General features: G+C 34.1%; 1 protein-coding gene across 2 annotated transcripts; it reads right to left on the reverse strand.

Moving 5' to 3' along the window:
* Positions 1-15,586: 15,586 nt before the first annotated feature.
* LOC134244213 (growth arrest-specific protein 1 homolog) lies at positions 15,587-17,773 on the reverse strand. Of its 2 annotated transcripts, none has more exons than XM_062726475.1 (2): positions 17,161-17,773; positions 15,587-16,926 (listed from the first exon to the last, which is right to left on the reverse strand). In XM_062726475.1, exon 2 carries the CDS (start codon positions 16,874-16,876, stop codon positions 16,133-16,135), a length of 744 nt encoding a protein of 247 aa, XP_062582459.1. In that variant the 5' UTR covers positions 16,877-16,926; positions 17,161-17,773; the 3' UTR covers positions 15,587-16,132. The 2 variants fall into 2 exon arrangements, with proteins under 2 accessions (XP_062582459.1, XP_062582458.1); XM_062726474.1 differs by having other exon boundaries at positions 17,068-17,773.
* Positions 17,774-18,321: the final 548 nt, after the last annotated feature.

An 18,321-nucleotide genomic window follows, 5' to 3' on the forward strand; every position in this document is an offset into this window, starting at 1 on the left:
AGAGGCTTGCGTAATCGGTTCAAGAATTTGTTTTCATATAATAGAACACAATCTGAGCAACTGAAGGAAAATATTTACTCAAGGTTGTGATTTTCCTACGTGGCAGTGTGGTTTTTAAGTTAACAAACAACATTATTTCTTAATATTTTAGTACTTATGTACTAACATATTTTTCATCATAGATAAAATGAAGGTTTGGGAAAGAAATCTTTTCACTATCTTGCCCTACCTGTAATGAGTTATACTTGATGCCAAGTTGCAATATTTAAATTTTACAAACATGGTTATAAAATGGTTTTTTTTTTGCTTTAACAGCCAAATAGTTAAGGCTCAAAATGCTTATACCTTTTCCTATCATTTGTAAATTGTACACTGAATGAGATGTTGATTGTTAAAATTAAAGTATTCATGTTTTTTTTTTTTAGATTTTTATATGCTTATGCAGATAAATATGAATTTAAAAAAGGGATAGACAAGTGTCATACTTATTGGGTTTGCAATCTAATGCAAGAGTAGAGATAATCAAGACAAATTTGACAATTGCAAAGGTGTCCAAGAACCTGTTGGGGGAGGGTGAATTTAATGAAGGGTATTAGTAACCCAAGAAGAATTGGACAAGTAAACATTACCTGTTGGGTTTTATTCTAATGCCGGAATGAAATATCCCAGAGGAGTTGGACAGATATCCATTACCTATTGGGTTTTTTATGAAAAGATTTTAAGTAACCCAAAAAGAATTGGACAAATGTCAAATAACTCTTAGTTTGTATACTATTGAAGGGATGAAGATATCCAAGAAGGAGTTGGACAAGCGTCCCTTTCTTATTGGGTTGTATTCTGATAAGGATATTAAAGAAACCCAAGAAGAATTGGACAAGTGTCCATTACCTGTTGGGTTGTATTATGTTGAGGAGATTTAAGTTATCCAAGAAGAATTGGACACAATTCTATTGGGTGGGATGAAGGTATCCAAAAGGAGTTGGACAGGTGTCTTTGTCTAATAACTGGTTGCATTCCGAAGAAAGGATATAAGAAACCCATGAAGGATTGGACAAGTGTCCATTACCTGTTGGGTAGGATGTAGGAATCCAAAAAGAATTAGACAGGTGTCTTAATACCTGTTCGGATGTATTCTGATGATGAGATTTAAGTAACCCAAGAAGAATTGGACAAGTGTCCATTACCTGTTGGGTGGGATGTAGATATCCAAGAGTAGTTAGACAGGTGTCCATAACCTGTTGGGTTGTATTCAGATGAGGAGATTCAAGAAACCCAAGAAGAATTGGACAAGTGTCCATTACCTGTTGGGTGGGATGTAGATATCCAAGAGTAGTTAGACAGGTGTCCATAACCTGTTGGGTTGTATTCAGATGAGGAGATTTAAGAAACCCAAGAAAAATTGGACAAGTGTCGATTACCTGTTGGGTGAGATGTATTTATCCAAGAAGAGTTGGAGAGGTGTCCTTTACTTTTTGGGTTGTATTTTGATGAAGCAATTCAAGAAACCCAAGAAGAATTGGACAAGAGTCCATTACCTGTTGGGTGGAATGTAGATATCAAAGAAGAGTTGGACAGATGTCCTTTATCTTTTGGGTTGTATTCTGATTAAGTAATTCAAGAAACCCAAAAAGAATTGGACAAGTGTCCATTAACTGTTAGGTGGGATGTAGATATCCAAGAGGGGTTGGACAGGTGTCCATTACTTGTTGGGTTGTATTCAGATGAGGAGGTTCAAGAAACCCAAGAAGAATTGGACAAGTGTCCATTACTTGTTGGGTGGGATGTAGATATCAAAGAAGAGATGGAGAGGTGTCAATTACTTGCTGGGTTGTATTCTGATGAATCAATTCAAGAAACCCAAGAAGAATTGGACAAGGGTCCATTACCTGTTGGGTGGGATGTAGATATCCAAGAGGAGTTGGACAGATGTCCATAACCTGTTGGGTTGTATTCAGATGAGGAGATTCAAGAAACCCAAGAAGAATTGGACAAGTGTCCATTACCTGTTGGGTAATATGTATATATCCAAGAAGAGTTGGAGAGGTGTCCATTACTTTTTGGGTTGTATTCTGATGAAGCAATTCAAGAAACCCAAGAAGAATTGGACAAGTGTCCATTACCTGTTGGGTGGAATGTAGATATCCAAGAGGAGTTGGACAGGTGTCCATTACCTTTTGGGTTGTATTCAGATGAGGAGATTCAAGAAACCCAAGAAGGATTGTACAAGTGTCCATTTCCTTTTGGGTGGGATGTGGATATCCAAGAGGAGTTCGACAGGTGTCTAATACCTGTTGGGTCCGACCTCCCACCAAAGAGGTTATGTACTTATGTCCAATTGTTCTTGGGTAAATTGATTCCCTTCATCAGAATACAACCCAGCAGGTATTAGACACCTGTCCAATTCCTCTTGGATACCTTCATTCCACCCAACATGTAAAGGACATTTGCCAATTTTCTTAATATATATTGGACATGATTTTAAAAAAAAGGTTTCTCCTAAAATACTTGTTTTTGGTATTCAAGAAAGGTTGAACAGAGTCTGAGATGTGTTTGGATAATTCAGTTTATTATATGTAGGTGTTCATATATTTCAATATAAGGTGTTTTAAAATGTAAATCCTAATAGCTAAGAAAAATGACAAAATGTGTCTTCAAAACCAAAGATTTTCTGTATTTACCAGCAAGCAAAAAAATATGTTTGGAATGAATAAAGAATAATAAGAAAAAAACCCAATAAAATATGGACATTGGGATTCATATCCAATAAGATTTGAACAGTTCCTACCCAAATAATGCTCTCTCGTATTTTCACTTTTTTGTATCCAATAAGCAGTATCCAAGAAGACTGGACTTGATGTACCCAATATATAACCAAATGTGTGTCCGTCCGTCCGTCTGTCTGTACGTCCGTCCGTTTGATATGCTTTGGGGTATCCATTTCTTATCCGCAACCCCTCTTCTACCACTGAATGAAGTTTAATGAGGCTTCACAGAATTTGATGAGTCTTTCAAAGAATCTTTGTTTAACAGTGCCAAATTTATTTTACTTTTTGATCTGACACTTATTTCGGATTTCCCAGAGCAAAACATGGATTTTGTCATAAATAATCGTAAAGGGGGTGTGGGGTATCATTAAAATGAGCTCAGTGCCAACGGTACCTCTAGTTTCTCTTCAACCATTGAAAATACAAATAATTTATTGGTAAGCAATTAATTTAACTTTTCTTAGGCATGCCAATGGATAACGTCTGGGACGTATATTTTTTAATTTAGAGTTGAAATGGATAAGAATCCCTAAGCTATCCGGAACTCGTCGGCTTATTCGTAACTGGTAAAATGGACACCTATGGTTACTTGCGAAATAATTTTTTTTTGAGGGAAGGCTGAACTTTTATGAAACAATATTTAATTCCGCAAGTCATCGAACTGCCTTGACAAAACACTTAGATTTTGAAATAATGCCTAGTATTTTTATAGCACCGCCGAATCGGTTTCTTATTCGGAACTGGTGAAATAACTGTACCTCACGTGACAAACGCGGCAATGCTATAGGATTTCGATTAGATGGCTCGCATCAACAGATTCCCTTCGGGTCGGTTTGAAGCCTAACTGGAGGAATTTATGTTGAAAACATTTAAGTCTAGATCGAAATAATTAAGATGATTTATATAAAATTTCTCTTTAGTCCTTTGAATTTTAATGCACTGATAACCCATACCTGCTAACTCAGTGACCTATTTTAATGATAAAGAATTGCTTTATATAACTTCAGATCATCGCGTTCTTATTAAAAAGCTAATTGTTAAAGTCATGTCTACTTAAGGATAAAAAAAATGGAATTAAATCCGAAAAATGAGGAAAAAATTATACGTTGCATCATCTTCTCAAACCTCGGTTTGGAGACCGCATATACTCCTATCCTTGTCTCTTTCATCACATAAATTATCGTAATCTTGAATATGCTTGCCTTTATGTTGTGACGTCATGTTCAGCCAATGGCAATATTTGATTCCACTGCAATTGAAATGAACATTGACATCATCAGTAAACAAAAGATATTTCGTTAACTGCGATTGGATATATTGAAAGGTTAAAGTTTATTTCCCTAATATGGTTTACTTGCATTTAAAGGGCTACGAAATATTCTCTTTCTCATTCGTCCACGGCCAGCACAGAGAGGATCGTATATTTTGACTGTGGTTTACGACGATAATATTGTATTTGATCATTAAGAAATCTCCGTAGCCTGTAAGAAATATATAAACTCGGGGTCCTAGTCTTGCATTGCATAAATGTACATGTAATTTTGGAAAAATAGTAAAGCAAAGGTTTCTACCCTTCTTCTTTCTACGAAAGAGATGTTTCCTGTTCATAGTTGAAACGATTATGCCAAAGACACAGTATAGGGCATTTTTATTCTTCCGTTGAATCAATCCTTTTTTTGAGATATCAGGAAGTATAGCCGTATATGCTTAATCCTTGGGTTTATGGACTGACATTTGCTTATTAGGACGTATCATTCAACTATAGAAGGGTGAATTGAAACTAATGCATAACCCTGAATCAAAGGTTGCTATTAACCGGAGGCTAACTACTGATATTATCAATAATCTATACGTCTTTCAATAGAGAAATTTGCTAGATTGTTAAATAACAGTACTCCATGGGGTGAAAATCCGATATACGGAAAGGCAAGACGCTAGATTCCGTCTCCAAGTATGGTTATGCAATGTAACGTTTCAAAGCCTGGATTAACTACTGTGAATATTGTTATTATGAATGATGTTTTTTCACTAAATATCAAGTTTGCATCTGCATACAGAATGGATCTAATTCTTTCATGTGCATAGCCGCAAACATACGAGTTGACTATGCATGAATGTCATTGTATTCTAAGTTTTACACGTATAAACCAATAAGTACTCAGTACGTCTTATAGAAGTTTTGATTTATGGGTTGTTTGTAATCTTACAGTGATTTCATACTTCCCTGCCTGATTTCATACTTCCCTGCCTAGTTCATCCCTATCTCAGGATATCATTTTACAAGTAGCCTTGCCTAAAGATAAAGGACATTTTACTCAGACTCTGGTACCCTTTCTCCTTGAAGTAGACTGACTTGTACTCTAACATTATATTTACGAGCATTAGTTTTAACTGTGAGAGATTGGTTTGTATGTAAAATTCCTGTTATATAGTCGGTTAAATAGCCAAAATGGTCACAATAAAGTACATTTATATTAAAAGTTCCCAAAATTGATGAATTTCAAGTAAGACAACTTCAACACGTCTGTGTTTGAAATCAATTTTCGTCACTTCCGGCAGTTTATTTACTGTAGCCGTGGACGCGCGTGACACCTCTGACAATACTGATCAGCAGTGTGAAGATACGAAACTACCACTGAGAAATTTCAACTATCCCCTAAGGTCTTGAAAATTGGCATAAAATCTAGTTGAAATGGAAAAGTTGTCTAACTAGCTATCTCCCATCGGCCACAGCTGTCGACAAACCGTCCTTACTAGCCTTAATGTGATTTAATATCTGCACCGAGCTGTCTAGTTCTATCACTGTGTTCTAAAAACACGCAATATTATGTATTGGAACTTCGAGTAAATTTTTGTCGTTTGATGAAGAACTGGGGGAGGGGGTTAAATCGAGAAGCTCTTAGAATTAAGCTGCGTAATAATTTAAAAATAAACGTTTACATTTTACTGCGTAGTTTCGATGTTAGAACAATTAGTTTTCTATGAATAAATGCAAACTACACACAAGCTGACGAGCGATAACATCGACCACTTACACGGAACAGTTCATAAAAAAGTGAGTTGTGTCTGATACTATAACGTTTAATTTTTTTAGGGGGGGGTGCTTTTTTTGTTTTGGCTTTATTGTTTTGGTTGTAATAGGTTTTAATATAATATATGTCACATATGTAGGTAGTTTCGATGTTAGAACAATTAGTTTTCTATGAATAAATGCAAACTACACACAAGCTGACGAGCGATAACATCGACTACTTACACGGAACAGTTCATAAATAAGTGAGTTGTGTCTGATACTATAACGTTTAATTTTTTTTTTTGGGGGGGGGGTGCTTTTTTTTTGGCTTTATTGTTTTGGTTGTAATAGGTTTTAATATAATATATGTCACATATGTATCTAGCTAAATACACGTAAATAATTTAATTTTGTTCATATTCTCGCCTTTCACTGGTTGATTTCCAAAAAGGAACCCAAAATATTTTGTATAAACTGGTTTGGTATGGGGACATACCCCCTTGACGACCAGCTTAATCATCTTATCCATGCAATCCCCTCATTTCCAGTCTTCGGAATCCATGGAAAATTCAAGATTTAATAACTGTATCTTTAACTTCCAACACTTACTCGATCTTACCTCATGTAAACACACATCATGGCTGCTAGATCTATGTATCAGTTATTACCTCCCCTCACTTCACATCACTTCCGTTACTACGGTTGTATTAATGCGCGGTAAATTTGAACTCATAAAAAGGCAACACAATTTTACATCCAAAGTTGTTAAATTATTTGAAAATTAAATTATAAAGAGTGACTCTAGAGTCATTCCTTAAATAGATCACCAGTCTGGTGCAGTTGTTAGAGCGATTACTCTAGAGTCGTTAAGTAGGGAGTTGATCCTAACGTCAAGGGTTCGAATACCACTGTGGAACGTGGAGACCGGTCCTTCCGTTGGACTGTTTAAACCGCGGTCACGTGTCGCAGAGGGTATTGCATAGACACTTTATTTTAACCACAAGATACCTAACTCAGTTGTAAACCACTCATTTATACCTCGATAGAAAGTAAGACATTTTTAAAGATACATCTATTACCGGTTTGGGTTATAGATGTACGATAAAACCATGAGATCTCGGAATGGAATACTTGGAAGTCTCCTGGATTTATCCTGATCTATATCCTAATCTATAACCCCAACCGGAAATATATATATCTAAAGAAATGTCTATCTTTGTATCGGGGTAATTTTTGAGGGAATAAATGAGTGGTTTTCAATAAAGAGGCTCTAGTAGAGACTTTTAAAGGATTTAATTGACAAGAAAAAAAAGTCTCGAAGCGAACGATGTCATTTTAAAGTAGGTTAATGATTTATGTACATGTACTAACAAAATACGAGCTTGAAGCGGGGGTGCCTGAAATTGAGTTAGGTCAGTACCTTGTAACAAGTCTGGAGATTTTTCTAAAACACTTGTGCCCCCTCCCCTAGAATAATTGAAATTTTTCTAAGTCCAAAGGGCAAAACTCTTTCCCAAATTGCTGGGATCATACCCAAAACAAAACTGGGCCTAGATATTCATACATGTATGTTAATATGTATACCAAATTTCATTTTAGTATGTGCAACCTCTGCGAAGAAAACGAACGGAAAACTGCAAATAATAGGAATTTTTCCGAGTCCAAGGGGCATAACTGTCAAAAATGGCTCGATCGTACCCAAAACAGAACTTGACATATATATTCATATGATAAATTTGTTTACCAAATTTCATTTCATTTCAACATGTGCAACAGTAGTAGTGTGCCCCGTATACGAAATAAGTGCCTGTGAGATGTTGGCACGAAAAAAACGCCACTGCTCAATGGCCATCTCAGTTTGCTTGTCTGTACGTTGTTTAACGTCCCTCAAGACATTTTTTTTACTCATTTGCATCCATTTGCTGCTCGGAGAGCTGCCAATTTTGTCCTGTACTCGTTACTTACGGCCTTTGAGCATGGTGAGTATCAACTCCTTACATGTACCTTGCGACTCTAGAGCAGAGGCTCTTACCACTATACCACGCGGGCGACTCAACGGCAATGAGTGTCGAGTTTAAGACAAAATTTGCAGTTCTCCACCTGCAAGTGGTGGCGTCTCAATAGGAACTTTTCGAAGAGACTTTAAACAAAGAAAACCACGTTTTTTGTAGATAAACAGCATGACACTTATCAATTTTTTTTTATATATAAAACTAATATTTATAATAAACTTGCTTTTTCACCCCCCCCCCCCCCCCCCCCCCCCCCACATGTATATTAATATTAAAAAAATGAATGAAAAAAAGTGTTCATGTAATCCCTTTTTATCCTGTTCGGAAGTTTTCAATACCATATTTTCTGTCTTAGTTTGAAGTTTGCACTATTTATCAGTTATACAGATACATGCACATCAAAAGTTTTGTGTACAGATATTAGAAAATAGTGATGCTACCAATGTCAGAAGCAAGTAATGAATAATAAAGTAAGCCGTTTACTGGATTTGTTTAATCTGATTGTCTTCCTTTTTTAAAAAAATAAAAAGGAGACCAACTTTATTTATAAATTCTTTTATAGATTTTGGATTTAGATGAAACATATTGATATGATGCAGAAAGTACAATGTAGTAAATTTAAAATGTTATTAATAGATACTCCTACGGTTTTGATCAAATGTACATGAGACCTAGTGTAACACAAGTAGATTACATCAAAAAGTATTGTGGCTTTCTGAATTGGTTTTTGATTTCTATCAATGTCGATGTTTTGGTCCGGAAAAAAAATCAATTTAAATTTTATCTCTGAATATTACTCCTTTTTATGTCAATAAAACTTGGGACTATGAATAACAATCGGTAAACCCTTACGCAGGATATGGTTTATTTTTAAGATGTTGTTCGATAAATAAAGTCATTTCTTTTATCATTATATTTAGATTGTAATCGTGAGTCGTTCATGAGAACATCCTTTATTATTATTTTCAATATTAATAACACGGATAGATGTACGCCAAAATATATAGTAATTAAAAAAGAGAAAGTATTATACTTGTCCAGTAGTATTATATACTTAAAATTAAATGGAATCTTAGAAAAACTCAGACTTTATAAACAAGCAATCGAACTTTAAACTTTGTTCTTGGCATTTTCACAAAATTTGACTGTTGTAATAAATTGTTTGTCGAAAATGGTCCAGATTTGGAGGCGGGAAACATTTTAAAATCTTGTGTCAGTACAGGTTTATAGAGAAATGGCCGGAGGACTCCTTATTAGTGCAACGACTTTTCAACCACTGGAGATAAAATCCGTAAAATACAACTAATTTAATAAGTCAGGCAACGCAAAAAAGTTTGGTTAATTCTTTTGCCTCAATAATTTTATAAAGTACACATCATTTTTGAGCTGTTGCTGTTGATAAATGCTTTCCTCAATTAATTTATGCATTCTTAATACTCCTTAATATAAAATACTGTCATGAATAAAAAGTTATATCAAACAATAAGTTACAGAACTCGGATATGAAACGAAGGACATCTTAGGCCTAAGACTTAGTCCTGGAATAAATCGATTTTGTATTACCATACTTTTTTTTATTATTCTCTCTGACATGAATACTACTCCTTCGTAAAATATTTTTCCGTATTATATAAATTTCCTGGAGGTAAAAAACATCTGAAGATTTTTATTATCCTAACCCAATAAATCTTTAAGATAATCTTATTGAAATTTTTGCGTCACTTGTCAATTTCTTATTGAACGTGCTAGATTTGTTCTAAGTTTCTAAGTTTCTGTAAGTGAATGCTGAATTTTATTGGTACGTAAAAGGTAATACTTGGACTTGCTGAATTTTTTAGGAGAGTGTTAACTTCATGTACATGTGTATTATAATAGTAATGGAGTATTCTTTAAAACATGTATCGCGAGTAACAATAAAATTTTAAATAAAAATTCTTAAACTTGTTTTTATCGCAAGATCGCAAAATGAACATTTTTAAATCTCTGAATGTCTTCTGCAAATGGATGAACCCGCTTAATTCCCATCTATTGCAGAAAACAAAATAATACAGAACTTATAATTACACTGTAACACCCCTCCCTCTCTCTCTCTAAAAAGATTATCAATGTTAAAAATGTCCAGGAATTCGAATCAAAAGAACATTTTAAAAACGCTCTAAAATTAATAATTCGGCAACTATGTTTAAAGTCAAGTCCAAGAAAACAAGTTTTGTCAAGTCATCCATTAGAAAAATCTTGTAACATTCCAACATGTAATGGATCAAAGGTGTAATATAAATCTAAATTTTGTAAAAGTCGAAGGTTAATTATTTTTGACATACACACAGAGCTACCTTTCTTCTGCTAAAACCAATTAGTTGTTAACATTGCATATAAATATTTGACCGAGTTAAAGTTCACTGACAGAAAGGTACTGGCACTATTGCATGCAAAGACCACTTGGTAAATAACCAATAAACGGGAAAAAACCCAATGGCGTATGGATTCAATATGAAAATAATTATCCCATTTTTATCAAAGACGCCAGTCAATGTTCGATTAAATAACAGACTCCACTTGGTGACATGGTCTTTGTATTGACCATAGAATGGCAAAATGAAGACTTAATAAAGCAAACATTATTGATATCCTTGAATCTTCAACATTCTTGTCAACAGCTTAACTCGTTTAAGGTAGGATTTTTCATATACATTTCTTGTATTTAAAAATTAATGAAATTTTCACAGAATCAAGAAGACAATATCACTGTGTGATGGTATCCGTGAGATTAAATTCGACCGTTTTATATTAGAGGCAAGGTCAGGTTGAGGTCATTACCATTTTAATATCTTACACATAAATATATGACATATAAGCAAATATGCATGTACTTTGAATATTTTAGCTAGGCAGAAACCAGAGAAGAGTCCTACCTTAACAAATTGTTTGTATTGTGTTGTTGCCAATGACACTAGAGGACATATAAACTCCATATGAAGGTGGGAATGGTAGATACATGTAGTTACTATATCAGTAAAATGTATTAAAAATGTATCATAAAGATGGCGAAGTTTAATCGATCACCTTTACAAAAAAATTGTCAAATTCTGTGCTGTCTGTTAAGGTGCAGTGGGATATATATCGAGTCAACATAGGGGCGGAAAAAAATGTCAATTGATAAAAAGATAATTCCAGAAGATTCGTTGATGATCTGCTCTCCAAACCCCCTTAAATATTGTCAATGATAATTTTAAGAATCTTAACTTTTTTTAAAATATCAATCTTTAAATATTCTTGTTTAGAATCAGATTTTTTAACACCAAGTTTGCAGATGACTAATAACAAAGAAGAAAAATATAGCATAAAAACCCACTTTTTAAATCAGTAAACCTAAACACAACTAATGATAGGGTTATATGAAATAATACAAAAGGCAGACGTACGTTATTTTAAGCGTATATAAAAGTTTTATCTGCGATATTTATCCAAGGTTTGTAATTCATCATACTTATAAATAGATACATATTTGCATAATGTTTTGAATGGATCAAACAATACTCGGGTGCTATTAATCTTCTTGTTTTGCCACTTCCATATAACAGCATATAATGAGTGAAAGAGATGCCTGGATTAAAAGAACTCAATAATCGGGTCATGGATATCGGTCAATAATACTATCCCTTCTCAGAAAACTAATAATAGAAATAAATGCCCTCCTTAAGGATATTTTTAATATGAATAATTTCTACCTAAACGCGCTTTTCCTTTTTCGAATAATATATTCGTTTCTTCATTTTATGCTTCATCAATCCCGCTTTACTCACTCTGGGTTTTACTGTTGCTTTGAAGCAGAGCTGCTCAAGTCTCTGGTTTATGTATTGCATGCGTGCAAGTAAACAAATTAGAAATTGCTCTTTTACAGTACGCAAGACGAAACCGCCCCTTTGGAAATGAATTTTTAGGTTTTAAATTGAGAGCAGGCATGATTAACAGAAGGTGTCAACTCTTCAGTAAGTCCACAGAGGAAACTGCAGACCTAAACTGCAGCTGCTGCAAAAACAGAGTATATAAATTACCCTTCAGATCATTAATTCTTTGTCGTGAAGCCTACCTCGAATCGAGAATGCAGGCGTATTTAGAGCCTGAGGTCCTGGTAAAAATGTCTAAGATTTGGAGTAGACTACAGAATTACCAGTTCATGTCAAACTATTCTTATCACTGAGAATGCATTGACTTATAATTGAAAAAATGCATTGAAGCTGCTGAGTCGAAGTATACATCAGGATCTTCAGTTAAACAAATAGAAAGTCAAAGAACTATCAAATTTAAAGTCAAGATTCCGTGCAAATGTGAACAAGATGATTTTCTAAACGGTCAATTTTGGGGGGGGGGGGGGGAGAATAATAATGGAATCAAAAAAGCTAATTCAAAGAATCTCTCCTTCACTGAAGGAATAAAAGAAGAGCTTGCGCGGATCTAGGGGGATTCGGCCATAGGAAGGAAAACTAAAAAGCTTCTGAACATAGATATCGCCCGGAATTATAAGTTTTGTACACACAGAATGCACTTATTTACGACCTTGACTTTTTGACCTCAAAATAAGTAGGGGTCTTCCTTAGTGAGTTAGGTAACATTTCAGTGCAAAAGGTCAAACCTCTGGAGATATGGAATGGAAAGGGAAGTTTTACGGACAAAAATACAGAAACACAGACCGGAATAAGTATCCCTCCACTTCTAGTGAAAGCGGGGGACAATAAGACATTAAGCATCTTATAATATAAACCTAACCAAGAATTTGAAAATTTAAGTTGCATGTCCTTAGCTACAAAGTACTATGTCCATTTTATTTAAGTGCAAGCGATTTATATATAATTGTTATGCAAAAGAATTACTTTTAGGCACTTAAGGAAGTCACCTGCCGCGTGGCGCAGTGGTAAGAGCGTCTGTTCTAGCATGGCGAAGTAAGGAGTTGATCCTTAAGGGTTCGAATCTCACTGTGGGGCGTGGAGACCGGTCCTTCGGATGAGACCGTATAAACCGAAGTAGGATTTGACACGGCTTAGGATATTGATATCTGGGGGAATAGCCCCATCTTTGACACGCTGAAAAATTAAATAAAGAATTCGATATGACATACTATCAACCCATATTTAGCCATCAGTAATGTACTTCATGTGTTTGATTGTCGAGTCATTGATCAAAACTCTGTAGATAATAATTAATATTATACTTCATGTAAATAAGTTGAATCTGATTGGTCGAGAAACATTCGTTAAAAAACACTTACCCGCTGAGTAATGAAGCCACGCCCTCCAGCGTAGGAACAGTCAATATGCAGTGCTTGACGACGGGTGATATTCCAAAAAATAGTGACTGCGAAAAATTTATGCGCTCACGGTTCACTGTTATATGTATTTGTATAAAGCATTCAGTATAATATAATAAATATTGCATGTGCGTAGTTGAGTGTAACATTCAAATTTTCTTGGGGTGAAAATTTTCAATGTTACACTCCACTACATGCAATATTTATATATTGTATGATTTGAGTAGTATTGTTGTTTAGTTACATTGTTCTTTATGTGATTAATTTTCCTCAATAAATGACCATTCTAATTCCTACTAAATGTGTTGTGTCAATGCTTGGGTTGTGATAATGTAATATATAGTCATTTAACGTGTCAAACGGAGCATCACCTTATAGATTCCTCCCTGTTCCTGAGTGCTTACATGTATTACAGGACAAAGTTTGCAGCTCTCCACCATCTAGTGGTGGCGTCTCCATATGGGGGAAAAATTCTCGAGAGTGACGTTGAAAAACAGACAAACTTTTAGGGGGAAAGGGGGTCCATTAAATGGGCTGTCGGTAAACAATTAAACAGAATGTTTTAGTGAAGAATTGAACAGTCGAACTGAAAGAAAATCTTATACACGCCTTGCATAAAAGTTTTAGGAATCAGAGATTTTTAGCTTCGGTACATATATGTACATGTAACTACATTTGTTTAACAATATTCTCTAAATTCTATGACTATTGTAACACAATTGAATAAAAAGAATAATTTATATTACGTACAATGAACCTATAGATGGTGAATAATATATAGGGCATTTTTACACTTTACTTATATATATTGCTTTTTCCAGAAACAATGCTTATTTTAAAAAAAAATTGTCTAACCTTTCCCTACCCTGGAAGTCTAAAGAATAGCACCATTCAAATCATTCAAATGTTTGTTTCTTTACAGTGTTTGCTTGCTTGTTTATCGTTGTAAACCCACAGGGAACCATTTTATAGCGATTTTGCGCCCAAGTACAGGAGAAACATACTATTTATCGCACATTTATAAAAACTATCTCTCCTATAACTGTCAATTACGACAATTGGATCACGTACAATGTTCTGCGTGTTATTTTACACAGATTTGGTTTCTGGTATGTTCTAACAATCAGATATTGCATTTCGATTTCTGTGACAAATTTGAAAGTTGCAGATTATGAAGGTGATAATGTGGGTGACGTTTGTAATCCAAGAGATCAATAAAAACTGTTATCAAACACGAATTGGGTTAAAAAAAAGGAAAACAATTAAAAAAAAAACATTCCTCATTCGTCTCTACAATTAATTATAGTAATTGTTAAAAAGACCCAATATTTAAACAAATATATTTTAAAATTTACTCGGTAGTTGATAGTGAGGAAAAAGTTACTTTCTCCATCATAGTCAAGCTGATCTTGTTATAAAATCGAAAAGTCGAAAAAAAAATCAGCATCAAACTAAGTAATGATTAACGTCAATTCTTTTTAGATAGTGTAGATAATTGCCCAGCAAAAGAGTCAAGAGTTGAACTTTGTATTTTGTTTAAGTGGGAGATTTTGTATATGCATATTAATTTAAGACTTGGTTTGTCTACCTATAATAACTGTTGTCAACTTGTTACCCCTCCCTTATGTAATAATTTGTTTTTGATTCCTTGCTTACATGTAACATCAAGTGAATTAAACTATATGGATCCTATTTGAAAAAAAATCTGATATCCTTGATAAACGAACATTTACTACACATAACATTTATATTTTCTAAAATTAAATTATTCCGATGCATTTAATTCTAACTTTTTCAATTTCATCCAGTAGAATATAAAAAATATTAAGACAAAATTAGTATACAGTTATTGACTGAGATATGAGGGCAACATATGGTTTGTTGCAACGGAAGGTGAAAATATTGCCCGAGGCCGCAGACTAGTGTACCAAATAAATATTTACCTAACATTCATACACTTTAAACTCTTGAATTCAAAGCTGTATATGCGATAAGCTATTAAATATTATTTAACCTTTCATTATTGTAATTTTTTCTTTGAAAGTTTAATTGGTTTTGGTATATATGACGTCTTTCAATTGTTTTAGAAACCATGTTATTGATAAAATTAAGATAACATAACGAGTTCCACAATTTTTTTTGGTCTTATTTTCCCGAGAAAACTATTCAGCTTTTCGGCGACAAATTTTACTCTTTATTTCGCTATATTTATTTTTTTCTTTTTCCAAGACTTATTTAAATATAGGTAAGATTTATTTTACAAACAATTAATTTGCATCAGATATAATAATGGCATCGCATATTGCTGCGTCTGTAAGCAATATCGCTATTACATGTATTTAAAACACTGACTCTCCTACAGGTGTTTTATCTTATATTACAATATTGTATTAAGTTATAAAAAATTGTACATCAACCTGATCAAAAACCAAATGTATCTGAAAAATTGTTTCACACGCTAAAAATAGACTTCAATATATAATGAAAAGGCTAATGTTTATGAATGTTTTATTGAGAACAAGCAAATGTTACATCACCTTAGGCAGAACATTCCACCTTAAATACGATATTTTTATATTCAGGTATATCTAATTTGTTTAAATGTTCACGTAGTTACAAAATAATATATGGATGACCTTCGGAGTGTTCAGTTTGCCATCATTAAGCAATAACATTTTAACTATATTGCATTGATGAGGATGAAAATAAAAGTTGTCTTAAGCAATAAAAATAACCTCGAAATAAAATCTTTAATCTAAAGCAAAACCAAAGCGAGTAATAAGCATATAAACACGCGTGATATTAACAAGTATATTGCAGATCATATTTCATTGTTAAAAAACTCCCTGTCTGCAATATTTGAACGATGTCATGAATTTAAATTTATTCTAAAAACAACTTCGTGACTGTAAGTCACATAAAAAATATATCAACACTATACACTGAAAAACAAGTAATATATAAAACATGATAAACGTTCAATACAGATTGTGAGCAAATGAAACAAAATCCCAGTATTAACATCCGGGTCCCAGTGCTAACATTCGAGTGGCCACAATAAAGCAGTGGTCACCACAACCAAAAATGCAAACCACCGCCACTCGGGACGATTACCACCAGAATCATCGCGGGCCATATACGGTGACCGTTTATTATTAGTAACAATAGAATAATTGTTTTTAAAGCAATATTCTTTGGTGTTTTGCTGGAGTTCGGAACAATTAAAATCCTCCAGTAGTTCATCACAAATACAGTTCTGTAGCTTCATGGCATATTTCTGCTGATAAAGTATGTTAATCGTCGTATTACATCTCTCGGGACACGAGCCTATTTCCTTCAAATTCCCACAATGGCTTTTGTAATACACCAACGCCGTAGAGCACGAACTGTCCGTATCGCAAATCCAATGAGCAATGGAGCAGCTGATCGGTCTGGAAGGATCATTAATCCTTTCTACCGCATCCAGGGCGCTCTTACACACTTGTAGATTTTGCTTTCTCTTGTCGCAGTCTGAGTATTTTCCACGATGCTTCTTACAATCACAGTTAATGTATTCATATCCATCATCCCTCGATACCAGAGTTATGAGGGCCCTCTGGCATTCCTCCGTACATTCATTTGTCTCCCCTGCCAGCTGCCTATCACAAACTAACTGAAAGTTGTGTAAAGCATTCCCACAACCTAAACGCGAGTAGCATCTGTTCTCAATGTCATGGCAATATTCTTCAGCCGCTAAAACCAAGCTCAGCAGCATGCACAATATAAGACAATATCTTTTCATTTTTCTGTAGTCAACAGCTCAGTCACATGATATAGATCGTTTTATTGTCCCTGGAATGCAATATAGAAATGATCTCTATTGTAGTAAGGTATAAATTGTAAAACGTATCAAATTTTAAAACGAACAAAAATGAAATTAAGTTTTGATAGTGAAACCGTACTTTACGTTTCCTCGCAAAAAATTATACCTACTTCGTAAAATAAAATTTGATGCTCCTTGGAAAAATATATCCTGGATTTCATGAAGAAAATTATATCAAAAGTAGGATGAAATCTTTCGATTACTCCATCAGATATACGTCTATAAGGAAAAATCCCATGAACCGATTAACGAATGACTTCCGAAATTAAGCAGCGGCAAAAGATGTCCAGAATTTCCTCTGACAGGAAGATATATATGGAACAGCGTTCGACGTGAATGTTTATCTAAAATCTTCATTTAGAGTCCATTCAGTGTAAGTTCCTAAACAAGAGAGGTGTAAAGAGGGGGCGTAAATACTTGAATATCCTTTGCCCGGAAAACCAATAATATTATACGACCGGTAGAACGAAAGATGATTGATGCAGCACATTCTAAGCTTTAAATGGATAGCAGCGATATTGGAAGCAGATGTGGGACATGTTCATGATTTTCTACAAAGACACCTCTGCTGTAATATGACCCACCGACAATGGAATTGATCAACACCTTTCCTCATGCAACCAATATTCAATGATAATGCGATTAACTTCTAACAAGAGGCACTAGGAACAGACGACAGTTGATCAATATTAATCGAATTCCGAAATTGGTCGCAGGATTCGTAAGTAAGTGGTTACGCCTGAAGGCTGTATTCTTACACTATGTATTGAACCACTGGAAACCCAATCAAATAATTATAAACTACCTGTCCTTCCCGGAATAAGTGCAGGCAATTTCAAGGAAGTAGTTTATAAGTTTTATAATAGCATTCTTTTGATTAAAGTGTTTGATCAATCCCAAGGGTGAACGGTGTATTTAAAAAAAACCACTCGCTTACTATTCGACTATACTGCACTAGTTTTAATGATGAAAACAATAAATGCGAACAGGAAATTTTTACATATACCATAACTTGAATTATAATACATGAATATTGTTTTCTTTCTCTAATTAATCATAATTATTTACCGAAAATATATTCACATATATAAAAGATAGATTACTTGTTCTTTAATTAAAAAAAAAATCACCAATAAAATTATTAAATATATCTCTGCTATATATTACATGTATCAGTAAATTTTTTCCAAAATTTACCCTCTTTGCCCATGATTATCATTGAAAGGAATTAACTTTCTATGTTGAATAACTTTCGTACATTACTATCAGCACAATTAAACCAAAAAAGAGAGGAAAAGTCTATATCGAAAACAAATTATTAATCATGTATGATTTTGATCTCTCGAATGAATAGTAGTAAGATT

Source organism: Saccostrea cucullata, unplaced genomic scaffold (assembly GCF_032062105.1).
Source record: "Saccostrea cucullata isolate Sc308-1 unplaced genomic scaffold, CSIRO_AGI_Scuc_v1 ctg2255, whole genome shotgun sequence".
Lineage (NCBI taxonomy): Eukaryota > Metazoa > Mollusca > Bivalvia > Ostreida > Ostreidae > Saccostrea > Saccostrea cuccullata.